Source organism: Osmerus mordax, chromosome 5 (genome assembly GCF_038355195.1).
Source record: "Osmerus mordax isolate fOsmMor3 chromosome 5, fOsmMor3.pri, whole genome shotgun sequence".
NCBI lineage: Eukaryota > Metazoa > Chordata > Actinopteri > Osmeriformes > Osmeridae > Osmerus > Osmerus mordax.
The window spans coordinates 3675244-3688308 of NC_090054.1; the positions used below are offsets into that span (position 1 = coordinate 3675244).

At 53.8% G+C, this 13065-nt stretch overlaps 1 protein-coding gene across 3 annotated transcripts in view; it reads right to left on the reverse strand.

The window, feature by feature from the left end:
- slc35f3b (solute carrier family 35 member F3b) overlaps window positions 1–13065 on the reverse strand; it is a 70438-nt gene that overhangs the window by 22058 nt on the left and 35315 nt on the right. Inside the window, exon 1 of one of the 3 annotated variants that reach the window (XM_067236764.1) lies at window positions 8151–8226. The exons of the other annotated variants lie outside the window; for them this stretch is intronic. Within the exon in view, the coding sequence (XP_067092865.1) occupies window positions 8151–8226 (76 nt within the window). Of the gene's footprint in view, window positions 1–8150; window positions 8227–13065 lie in introns of those variants that run through there. 3 annotated transcript variants of the gene reach the window in all.

The window sequence follows — 13065 nt, forward strand, 5'->3', positions numbered from 1 at the left end:
AGAGAGACAAGCCGGATGACTCCCTCAGAGAAGGAACATTCTGTGGTTCTTTTCATTTCTAGTTTACCTTTTGAATAGACCCTCCCTGCAGTCTTTTTGTCCATGTGTCACGCCTGCGTGTCTCTCAGCGGTGGCCACAGTGTGTGTGTGAATGTGTGTCTGTGGTGTCTGTGGTGTGTGTGTGAATGTGTGTCTGTGGTGTGTGTGAATGTGTGTCTGTGGTGTGTGTGAATGTGTGGCTGTGGTGTGTGTGAATGTGTGTCTGTGGTGTGTGTGTGAATGTGTGTCTGTGGTGTGTGTGAATGTGTGTCTGTGGTGTGTGTGAATGTGTGTCTGTGGTGTGTGTGTGAATGTGTGTCTGTGGTGTGTGTGAATGTGTGTCTGTGGTGTGTGTGGTGTGTGTGTGAATGTGTGTCTGTGGTGTGTGTGGTGTGTGTGTGAATGTGTGTCTGTGGTGTGTGTGTGAATGTGTGTCTGTGGTGTGTGTGTGTGAATGTGTGTCTGTGGTGTGTGTGAATGTGTGTCTGTGGTGAGCGTGTGAATGTGTGTCTGTGGTGTGTGTGTGAATGTGTGTCTGTGGTGTGTGTGAATGTGTGTCTGTGGTGTGTGTGAATGTGTGTCTGTGGTGTGTGTGGTGTGTGTGTGAATGTGTGTCTGTGGTGTGTGTGAATGTGTGTCTGTGGTGTGTGTGAATGTGTGTCTGTGGTGTGTGTGAATGTGTGTCTGTGGTGTGTGTGAATGTGTGTGTGAATGTGTGTCTGTGGTGTGTGTGTGAATGTGTCTGTGGTGTGTGTGTGAATGTGTGTCTGTGGTTTGTGTGAATGTGTGTCTGTGGTGTGTGTGGTGTGTGTGTGAATGTGTGTCTGTGGTGTGTGTGGTGTGTGTGTGAATGTGTGTCTGTTGTGTGTGTGTGAATGTGTGTCTGTGGTGTGTGTGTGAATGTGTGTCTGTGGTGAGCGTGTGTGTGTTTACCAGTGTGTAACTGCCAAGAGGCAGTGGTTACTCAGCACTTGGCAAGGCATCTTTCATCTTTCATTCCTCTACCTCCTCTCCCCCCTCCCCCTCCCCCCCTCAGGGCTGAGGCTGGGCTGGCAGCATGACAGACTGGCGTGCGTGCCAGCTCTCTCCCTACAGATCAATGTTTAGGAGGGTGGCCGTGCCTTCCCTTGTCACAGTAATAGATGGGTGTACTCCACAGGTGTTACCTTATAATGTTTACCCAAACACACGCTTGTTCCCTCCCCCTGACTCCCCCTACCTCCATGTCCTGCCCTGTACCTCCCCCTGACTCCCCCTACCTCCCCCTGACTCCCCCTACCTCCATGTCCTGCCCTGTACCTCCCCCTGACTCCCCCTACCTCCCCCTGACTCCCCCTACCTCCATGTCCTGCCCTGTACCTCCCCCTGACTCCCCCTACCTCCCCCTGACTCCCCCTACCTCCATGTCCTGCCCTGTACCTCTTCCTGACTCCCCCTACCTCCCCCTGACTCCCCCTACCTCCATGTCCTGCCCTGTACCTCCCCCTGACTCCCCCTACCTCCCCCTGACTCCCCCTACCTCCATGTCCTGCCCTGTACCTCTTCCTGACTCCCCCTACCTCCCCCTGACTCCCCCTACCTCCATGTCCTGCCCTGTACCTCCCCCTGACTCCCCCTACCTCCCCCTGACTCCCCCTACCTCCATGTCCTGCCCCATACCTCCGACTAGTTCCCTGTTACTCTCCCTACCTCCCACTACCTCCCCCTGACTCTCCCTTCCTCTCCCTACCTCCCCCCGACTCTCCCTTCCTCTCCCTTCCTCTCCCTACCTCTCTCTGACTCTCCCTTCCTCTCCCTTCCTCTCCCTACCTCTCCCTTCCTCTCCCTACCTCTCCCTGACTCCCCCTACCTCCATGTCCTGCCCCCTGCCTCTCCCTGGCTGTACTTCCCCTGCTCTGTCAATCCTTCCCTCCCTCTGTTCCATTCTGCCTCCCCCCCATCCCCTCTGTGCTAGGCCAGGACGACCCAGGAGGTTCACACTCCTTACATAACCTTGCTCTGAGCCTTCCCACCATCCTGGAGCGGGGGAGTGTCCGTGTGTGTGCTCAGTTCAAAAAGGGTTTTAGAGTGCTGTCTCAGGGAGCTGCCAGCTGTCTAAACATGGCACTTTCACAGTCCTGCAGATGAGCCCTGTCCCTTTTAAAACTTCTAAAATCAAGTCTCCCCCCTCCCCATCTCCACCTACCCCCCCCCCCCCCCCCCCACCCCCCCCCACCCCTGGAGAATAACAGTCATCTCCACCTCTCAGCTGTGAGTATAGAGAACTAGATTCATCATCCTCACCAGGAAGACAGGTGTCACCTGGGTCACCCGACATCCTATAAAATGCTACTGAGCGGAAAATAAACGTAGATGAATGCTGACTCATGAAGAAGGCCTACTGAAACAGCAGTGTTCCATACAAGCTCTGTACATTCAGGATTTATTACAAATTGTGTTTCTAGTCCCTTCTATCAACCACTGCAGCACAATAACACAGATGTAAAGCCCCCACTAAGATATTCATTCATTTATCCATACCTTCTTTCAATCATTTCATTCTATGCTATTCATCATAAGATTGCACCACGCACCTCAGAGTGATTGCTTCCGTCTCCCTCCCCCCCACCCACACATACTCATCACCCTCCTCCTCCACCCACACACACTCATCACCCTCCTCCTCCACCCCCCCCCCACACACACTCATCACCCTCCTCCTCCACCCCCCACCCACACACACTCATCACCCTCCTCCTCCACCCCCCTCCCACCCACACACACTCATCACGCTCCTCCTCCACCCACACACACTCATCACCCTCCACCCTCCACCCACACACACTCATCACCCTCCTCCTCCACCCACACACACTCATCACCCTCCTCCTCCACCCACACACACTCATCACCCTCCTCCTCCACCCCCCCCCACACACACTCATCACCCTCCTCCACCCCCCCCCACCCACACACACTCATCACCCTCCTCCACCCCCCCACCCACACACACTCATCACCCTCCTCCTCCACCCTCCACCCACACACACTCATCACCCTCCTCCACCCCCCCCCACCCACACACACTCATCACGCTCCTCCTCCACCCCCCCCTCCCACCCACACACACTCATCACCCTCCTCCTCCACCCCCCCACCCACCCACACACACTCATCACCCTCCTCCTCCACCCTCCACCCACACACACTCATCACCCTCCTCCTCCCCACCCACACACACTCATCACCCTCCTCTTCCACCACCCACCCACACACACTCATCACCCTCCTCCACCCCCCCCCACCCACACACACTCATCACCCTCCTCCTCCACCCCCCTCCCACCCACACACACTCATCACCCTCCTCCTCCACCCCCCCCACCCACACACACTCATCACCCTCCTCCACCCCCCCCCCACCCACACACACTCATCACCCTCCTCCTCCACCCCCCTCCCACCCACACACACTCATCACGCTCCTCCTCCACCCACACACACTCATCACCCTCCTCCTCCACCCCCCCCCCCACCCACACACACTCATCACCCTCCTCCTCCACCCCCCCACCCACACACACTCATCACCCTCCTCCTCCACCCCCCTCCCACCCACACACACTCATCACCCTCCTCCTCCACCCCCCCCACCCACACACACTCATCACCCTCCTCCTCCACCCTCCACCCACACACAATCATCACCCTCCTCCTCCACCCACACACACTCATCACCCTCCTCCTCCACCCCCCCCACCCACACACACTCATCACCCTCCTCCTCCACCCTCCACCCACACACACTCATCACCCTCCTCCACCCCCCCCACCCACACACACTCATCACCCTCCTCCACCCCCCCACCCACACACACTCATCACCCTCCTCCTCCACCCTCCACCCACACACACTCATCACCCTCCTCCACCCCCCCCACCCACACACACTCATCACGCTCCTCCTCCTCCACCCCCCCTCCCACCCACACACACTCATCACCCTCCTCCTCCACCCCCCCACCCACCCACACACACTCATCACCCTCCTCTTCCACCCCCCACCCACACACACTCATCACCCTCCTCCTCCACCCTCCACACACTCATCACCCTCCTCCTCCCCACCCACACACACTCATCACCCTCCTCTTCCACCACCCACCCACACACACTCATCACCCTCCTCTTCCACCCCCCCACCCACATACACTCATCACCCTCCTCCTCCACCCCCCTCCCACCCACACACACTCATCACCCTCCTCCTCCACCCCCCCACCCACACACACTCATCACCCTCCTCCTCCACCCCCCCTCCTCCACCCCCCTCCCACCCACACACACTCATCACCGTGGGTATGTGTGTATGCTTGTGTGTGTGTGCATATACACTACACACAGGTGAGACAGTCTAATAAATCAGTTTGTAAACAGACAGGATCAGTTGTCGTGGCTATTGATAAGAGCTGTGGTCGAGGTAACCAGACCCTGTCGGAACACGCCCATAATTCCAGCATTTAGCAGACAATGACACACAATCCTGTATGTCAGGGTGAGGAGAGGAGAGGAGAAAGGGAAGAGAGAGGAGAGGAGGAGGAGAGGAGGAGAGGGGAGAGGGTTGTCTGCTGGGTCGTCTGCAGAGAGGTCATGTATGTCAGAAAAACCCAGAGGACCAATCAAATCGAATCAATCCTGACCAATCACAATCAGTCTATCCTGACCAATCAAGGGTAGTGGAGGATTCAGAGCTGCTTACATCTGTTACTGCTTCTTCATATGCTCTACTCTGCTCTCCCATGTTCTCTCCGCTCTATTCTACTCTACTCTACTGTGCTCTACTCTACTATGCTCTACTCTACTGTGCTCTACTCTGCTCTCCTATTTTCTCTCTACTCTATTCTACTCTACTCTACTATGTTCTACTCTACTGTGCTCTACTCTGCTCTTCTATGTTCTCTCTACTCTATTCTACTCTACTGTGCTCTACTCTACTCTGCTCTACTCTACACTACTACTCTACTCTGCTCTCCTATGTTCTCTATTCTGCTCTACCCAGACCCAGATCCAGACCCAGATCCAGACCCAGATCCAGACCCAGATCCAGGTGACAGGCTGTTATGCGACTGCTGCACCATCATGTTGGTCACAGCTCTGAGCATGTCATTGCTTTTTTGCAGCTCATAAATAGGCAGCTGTTCAAATCCTTCATTTTTCATTGCCTGTGTGCCTGCCTGCCTGCCTGTCTGCCTGTCTGCCTGCCTGTGTGTGTGTGTTTATCTCAGTGGGCCTGTGAGTTGGGTATAAAGAGCCAGTTCTAAAACAACAGAGAGGGGAAGCTACTGAGACAGCTCTTCAGATGTCTGAGTGGAACACACACACACGTATCTGGGCAGTGTGTAGAGATATCAAAGACAGGATGGGAAGACGGCACAGCGTTGAGACACACACAGACACACACACCCAGTAACTGCAGTGTTTTAAACAATTCTGTCTGGAAGGTGATTCAAGAATACAAACATAACATTCAGAGATTGAGCTTTGAGAAACACACACACACTCACACACACACACTCACACACACACACTCACACACACACTGCTTCGTAGGCCACACAGGCATAAACACCGCAACATCGCTAGGGTTGGGTACCGTAACTCGGTGCTAATATGGCACCGGTACCTAAATGAACTATATGTCCTGGACCGAATCAGAACGCAGATTTTGGTGCCTCATTTCGGTGCCACTTAAATGCCTGAGCTGTCAATTTAAATATTTGCCCTCTGGTACTCCGTAACGGACGGAAGAAGCATCATCACCGAACATGATCGCTAGTTAAATTATACTGCATTCATGTGATGTCAGAATAATCCTAAAAATAATTTCCCGACTGAGAAAATTCACATGAATGCAAGTCGGAACAACAACACGGAAAGTCGAAGAACATGGCAGACGAGTTTAAATGAAAAAGCCTCTTCCACCGTCGCTTTGGGATCTTTTGAGTTTGGGTATTGGAACCGTTTAAACAGTATTGTTTTGGCACCGGTTTCATCAAAATCCAAACAATACCCAACCCTACAACATCACAGTCACACTAAACACACTCATGTGCACATGAGTTGCTCACTGTACCACACACACACACACACCCTAACACACACACTCTCACCCCCCCCCCCCCCACACACACACACACTAACATGCACACGCTCACTCACACACTCTCACCCCCCCTCCACACTCACACACCCTAACATACACACGCTCACACACACACTCTCATCCCCCCCCCCCACACACACACACAGCTGTGGAGGGGAAGACATAATTAGTGTGTCCCCTACAAATGACCCCAATCGGAAATGCGAGCTTCCTGTGTGCTCCTGTGATCAGGACACACACTCTCCTTCTCCCTCTCTCACCCACACTCTCTCCCTCTTTCTCTCACACACTCTCCTTCTCCCTCTCTCACACACTCTCTCCCTCTTTCTCTCACACACTCTCCTTCTCCCTCTCTCACCCACACTCTCTCCCTCTTTTTCTCTCACACACTCTCCTTCTCCCTCTCTCACACACACTCTCAATCTTTAAAACTCTCGCTCTCTCTCACACACACATACTCTTTTTCTCTCAAAAACTCTGTCTATCCCTCTCTCACACAAGGAGCACAGTGAGGATGAGGAGGGCAGTGTGGATGAGGGCAGTGTGGATGAGGGCAGTGTGGATGAGGCCAGCATAGGGGATGAGGATTTGCAGAGTGGACGAGAAAGGCAGCGTTTCAGGGTCTATCAGCTTGTATACTGCTAGAGTTCACGGTCCAATTACTCGTGGACACACACACTAACAGTACAGTACAAGCAGGCACACACACACAGGCAGCCAGTGACACTGGCACACACAGGGCTTGTGTGTGTGTGTGTGTCCCTCTGTGTGTGTGTGCCACAAACAAACAGAGGGACACACACACACACACAGGCAGCCAGTGCTACAGTGGGATGTTGTGCTGTACTGTGTTTGTTTAGCATGATTATCAAAAGGCCCCTGGGGAGGGTGGGTGGGGTGAAGGGTATGATGCTGTGTGAGTGTGTGTGCGAGTGTGTGTGTGTGTGTGTGTGTGCGAGTGTGTGTGTGTGTGTGCGAGTGTGTGTGTGCGAGTGTGTGAGTGTGTGTGCGAGTGTGTGTGTGCGAGTGTGTGTGTGCGAGTGTGTGTGTGCGAGTGTGTGTGCGAGTGTGTGTGTGCGAGTGTGTGTGTGTGCGAGTGTGTGTGCGAGTGTGTGTGTGTGTGTGCGAGTGTGTGTGTGCGAGTGTGTGTGTGCGAGTGTGTGTGTGCGAGTGTGTGAGTGTGTGTGCGAGTGTGTGTGTGTGCGAGTGTGTGTGTGCGAGTGTGTGCGAGTGTGTGTGTGCGAGTGTGTGTGTGCGAGTGTGTGTGTGCGAGTGTGTGTGCGAGTGTGTGTGTGCGAGTGTGTGTGCGTGTGTGAGTGTGTGTGTTTAGGAAAGGCAGGACGGTGGGGGTTGGGAGTTCCTACTTTACTGCAATAACAACTTCATCGGTCCCCACTCAGAAGGAGACACCAGAAAATTACACAACACAGTTCACAGCGCTTATTTCACGCATCATTACAAAGCATAGCCAACCGTGACTCGTTTACCGGCTCCGGTTCCCCTCCTGTGTTGGTGTGACATTACAATTACTATTTATGACTGACAGGTCAAAAAATTAAACGGATCGAGTCATAATGCATTTTCTACTTTTCTCACTACTAATAAATGTGTATGCTACACGACAAAAGTATTTTAACGCGCGGTTCTGTGAGCGTAGGGCAGGCTATAATTTATTGGCGGAGATTCTCTCTCGCGCATTCTAAAAATCACTGTAGATGGTAACCTAACGCGCGCTTCTTCGTAGCTTTCTGGTCCCCATTCCACATACCGTCTCGCACGGTATCAGTCCGATGACAAGTTAACCGCTGTCTCAAAGCGGATCTCTTATTCCCAAAACCATGTCTGACTAACTCTTATAAATGTGAACGGGCGACATGGCAACAGTCGTGCTAACCGCAGAAATAAGAAACCCGAAGCCCACTCTTAGTTCCACGGTGACCGGAACAGTGATTTCACGCGCTCTACCTACCTTCAACTTTTGTTAAGGTGAGCACCGGGCTGTTGCAGGCAGACAACGGGGAAACCCTGGCCGAATGTTTCTTCATGTTCACGAGCTCGGTAGTGCAGAGCTCTTCCCGCTTCGACTACATCCCTGAAGCCGATGTGGTGCCAGCCGCGTAGACAGAGATATCTTGCCGTTTCTTCAACGAAAACCCCGTCTCTCCCACTCAAGTCCCCGCGGATGTAACTCCGCTAATGAAGAGCTTCACCGCCTCAAATTCGATTCCCCTCCCTCCCCCTCTCTGCGGTATCCCGTGAGCGCGCCAGCCCGTCACTCTCCAAATACAGTTAGCAATTGCAGCGATTTGCCACGTCACGCGTGCCTCTGGCATCCACAGGCTCCCGCGCTCCCTCGCCACCGCCCCTCCTTTGCCGTCCCGAACCAGACCAGCCCCGCTGCTGCCGGCCCCCCGAAGCGTCGTCCCCACGGGGAGACTCATGCACGGCAGAGTGGAGATACAGAGAGATGGATCGATTGCGATGGCAGGGTAACTGCTGTGACGTTGCGTGGATTGGGTGACAGATCCGATCTGACTAGACCGAAGCAAAGCTTTTACACTCCCTTCTGAGCGCACGAGAGATCGGAACACACCATGACTGCATAGGGATGTGTAGAGAGACCAGGGGACTGACAGTCAGAGGACTGTGGAGTGATATGATAGCGGTGTATCTCCACAGGAGGACCTTGGGGTGAACCTAGCTAGCCACTATCACACTGTAACCAACATGCCGACTCTAACCTTGCCATCACCTTGCCAGTCAGCATGCGATGGAGAATATAGAGGCAGAATGTTACTTTAGTGGAGGCAGGATGTTACAGAGGCAGAATATTATAGAGATATATTGTTCTAGGGGCATAATGTTATAGAGGCAGAAAGTTATTGAAATAACCTTGTAATGGCAAATGTACTAGCCTAAAGGCAGCATGTTATGGAGGCAGTCTATTTGAGAGGCAGTCTATTTAGGGGCAATGTTTAATAGATATGAGGTTTCTAGAGGCAGTCCTGAACAGTTCTTCCAAGGGTTTGATGTCAGACTTGACAGCATGCTGAGAGATGTCTGCTTCAAACACCGTTAACACACTAACAGTGTCACATACAGAGACCTGGACCTGTGCTACTGTGTGTGTGTGTGTGTGTGTGTGTGTGTGTGTGTGTGTGTGTGTGTGTGTGTGTGTGTGTGTGTGTGTGTGTGTGTGTGTGTGTGTGTGTGTGTGTGTGTGCATGTAAACGCTGTTAGTGTGAGAATATGTGTGTGTGTCTAAGAGAAGCCGCACTGAATTATTCACAGGCCAGTCTGGTTGTCTTCACCCAGGCGTGTGGATCTCCAGCTACGAGACCCCATCACCTCCAGCATCATCTCCAGCCTGTATAACCAGGAGACCCCATCACCTCCAGCATCATCCCCAGCCTGTATAACCAGGAGACCCCATCACCTCCAGCATCATCTCCAGCCTGTATAACCAGGAGACCCCATCACCTCCAGCATCATCTCCAGCCTGTATAACCAGGAGACCCCATCACCTCCAGCATCATCTCCAGCCTGTATAACCAGGAGACCCCATCACCTCCAGCATCATCCCCAGCCTGTATAACCAGGAGACCCCATCACCTCCAGCATCATCTCCAGCCTGTATAACCAGGAGACCCCATCACCTCCAGCATCATCCCCAGCCTGTATAACCAGGAGACCCCATCACCTCCAGCATCATCTCCAGCCTGTATAACCAGGAGACCCCATCACCTCCAGCATCATCCCCAGCCTGTATAACCAGGAGACCCCATCACCTCCAGCATCATCTCCAGCCTGTATAACCAGGAGACCCCATCACCTCCAGCATCATCTCCAGCCTGTATAACCAGGAGACCCCATCACCTCCAGCATCATCCCCAGCCTGTATAACCAGGAGACCCCATCACCTCCAGCATCATCTCCAGCCTGTATAACCAGGAGACCCCATCACCTCCAGCATCATCTCCAGCCTGTATAACCAGGAGACCCCATCACCTCCAGCATCATCCCCAGCCTGTATAACCAGGAGACCCCATCACCTCCAGCATCATCCCCAGCCTGTATAACCAGGAGACCCCATCACCTCCAGCATCATCTCCAGCCTGTATAACCAGGAGACCCCATCACCTCCAGCATCATCTCCAGCCTGTATAACCAGGAGACCCCATCACCTCCAGCATCATCCCCAGCCTGTATAACCAGGAGACCCCATCACCTCCAGCATCATCTCCAGCCTGTATAACCAGGAGACCCCATCACCTCCAGCATCATCCCCAGCCTGTATAACCAGGAGACCCCATCACCTCCAGCATCATCTCCAGCCTGTATAACCAGGAGACCCCATCACCTCCAGCATCATCTCCAGCCTGTATAACCAGGAGACCCCATCACCTCCAGCATCATCTCCAGCCTGTATAACCAGGAGACCCCATCACCTCCAGCATCATCTCCAGCCTGTATAACCAGGAGACCCCATCACCTCCAGCATCATCTCCAGCCTGTATAACCAGGAGACCCCATCACCTCCAGCATCATCTCCAGCCTGTATAACCAGGAGACCCCATCACCTCCAGCATCATCTCCAGCCTGTATAACCAGGAGACCCCATCACCTCCAGCATCATCTCCAGCCTGTATAACCAGGAGACCCCATCACCTCCAGCATCATCCCCAGCCTGTATAACCAGGAGACCCCATCACCTCCAGCATCATCTCCAGCCTGTATAACCAGGAGACCCCATCACCTCCAGCATCATCTCCAGCCTGTATAACCAGGAGACCCCATCACCTCCAGCATCATCTCCAGCCTGTATAACCAGGAGACCCCATCACCTCCAGCATCATCCCCAGCCTGTATAACCAGGAGACCCCATCACCTCCAGCATCATCTCCAGCCTGTATAACCAGGAGACCCCATCACCTCCAGCATCATCCCCAGCCTGTATAACCAGGAGACCCCATCATCTCCAGCCTGTATAACCAGGAGACCCCATCACCTCCAGCATCATCCCCAGCCTGTATAACCAGGAGACCCCATCACCTCCAGCATCATCTCCAGCCTGTATAACCAGGAGACCCCATCACCTCCAGCATCATCTCCAGCCTGTATAACCAGGAGACCCCATCACCTCCAGCATCATCCCCAGCCTGTATAACCAGGAGACCCCATCACCTCCAGCATCATCTCCAGCCTGTATAACCAGGAGACCCCATCACCTCCAGCATCATCTCCAGCCTGTATAACCAGGAGACCCCATCACCTCCAGCATCATCCCCAGCCTGTATAACCAGGAGACCCCATCACCTCCAGCATCATCCCCAGCCTGTATAACCAGGAGACCCCATCACCTCCAGCATCATCTCCAGCCTGTATAACCAGGAGACCCCATCACCTCCAGCATCATCTCCAGCCTGTATAACCAGGAGACCCCATCACCTCCAGCATCATCTCCAGCCTGTATAACCAGGAGACCCCATCACCTCCAGCATCATCTCCAGCCTGTATAACCAGGAGACCCCATCACCTCCAGCATCATCTCCAGCCTGTATAACCAGGAGACCCCATCACCTCCAGCATCATCTCCAGCCTGTATAACCAGGAGACCCCATCACCTCCAGCATCATCTCCAGCCTGTATAACCAGGAGACCCCATCACCTCCAGCATCATCTCCAGCCTGTATAACCAGGAGACCCCATCATCTCCAGCCTGTATAACCAGGAGACCCCATCACCTCCAGCCTGTATAACCAGGACAGGAGACCCCATCACCTCCAGCATCATCTCCAGCCTGTATAACCAGGAGACCCCATCACCTCCAGCATCATCCCCAGCCTGTATAACCAGGAGACCCCATCACCTCCAGCATCATCTCCAGCCTGTATAACCAGGAGACCCCATCACCTCCAGCATCATCCCCAGCCTGTATAACCAGGAGACCCCATCACCTCCAGCATCATCTCCAGCCTGTATAACCAGGAGACCCCATCACCTCCAGCATCATCTCCAGCCTGTATAACCAGGAGACCCCATCACCTCCAGCATCATCCCCAGCCTGTATAACCAGGAGACCCCATCACCTCCAGCATCATCCCCAGCCTGTATAACCAGGAGACCCCATCACCTCCAGCATCATCTCCAGCCTGTATAACCAGGAGACCCCATCACCTCCAGCATCATCTCCAGCCTGTATAACCAGGAGACCCCATCACCTCCAGCATCATCCCCAGCCTGTATAACCAGGAGACCCCATCACCTCCAGCATCATCTCCAGCCTGTATAACCAGGAGACCCCATCACCTCCAGCATCATCCCCAGCCTGTATAACCAGGAGACCCCATCACCTCCAGCATCATCTCCAGCCTGTATAACCAGGAGACCCCATCACCTCCAGCATCATCTCCAGCCTGTATAACCAGGAGACCCCATCACCTCCAGCATCATCTCCAGCCTGTATAACCAGGAGACCCCATCACCTCCAGCATCATCTCCAGCCTGTATAACCAGGAGACCCCATCACCTCCAGCATCATCTCCAGCCTGTATAACCAGGAGACCCCATCACCTCCAGCATCATCTCCAGCCTGTATAACCAGGAGACCCCATCACCTCCAGCATCATCTCCAGCCTGTATAACCAGGAGACCCCATCACCTCCAGCATCATCTCCAGCCTGTATAACCAGGAGACCCCATCACCTCCAGCATCATCCCCAGCCTGTATAACCAGGAGACCCCATCACCTCCAGCATCATCTCCAGCCTGTATAACCAGGAGACCCCATCACCTCCAGCATCATCTCCAGCCTGTATAACCAGGAGACCCCATCACCTCCAGCATCATCTCCAGCCTGTATAACCAGGAGACCCCATCACCTC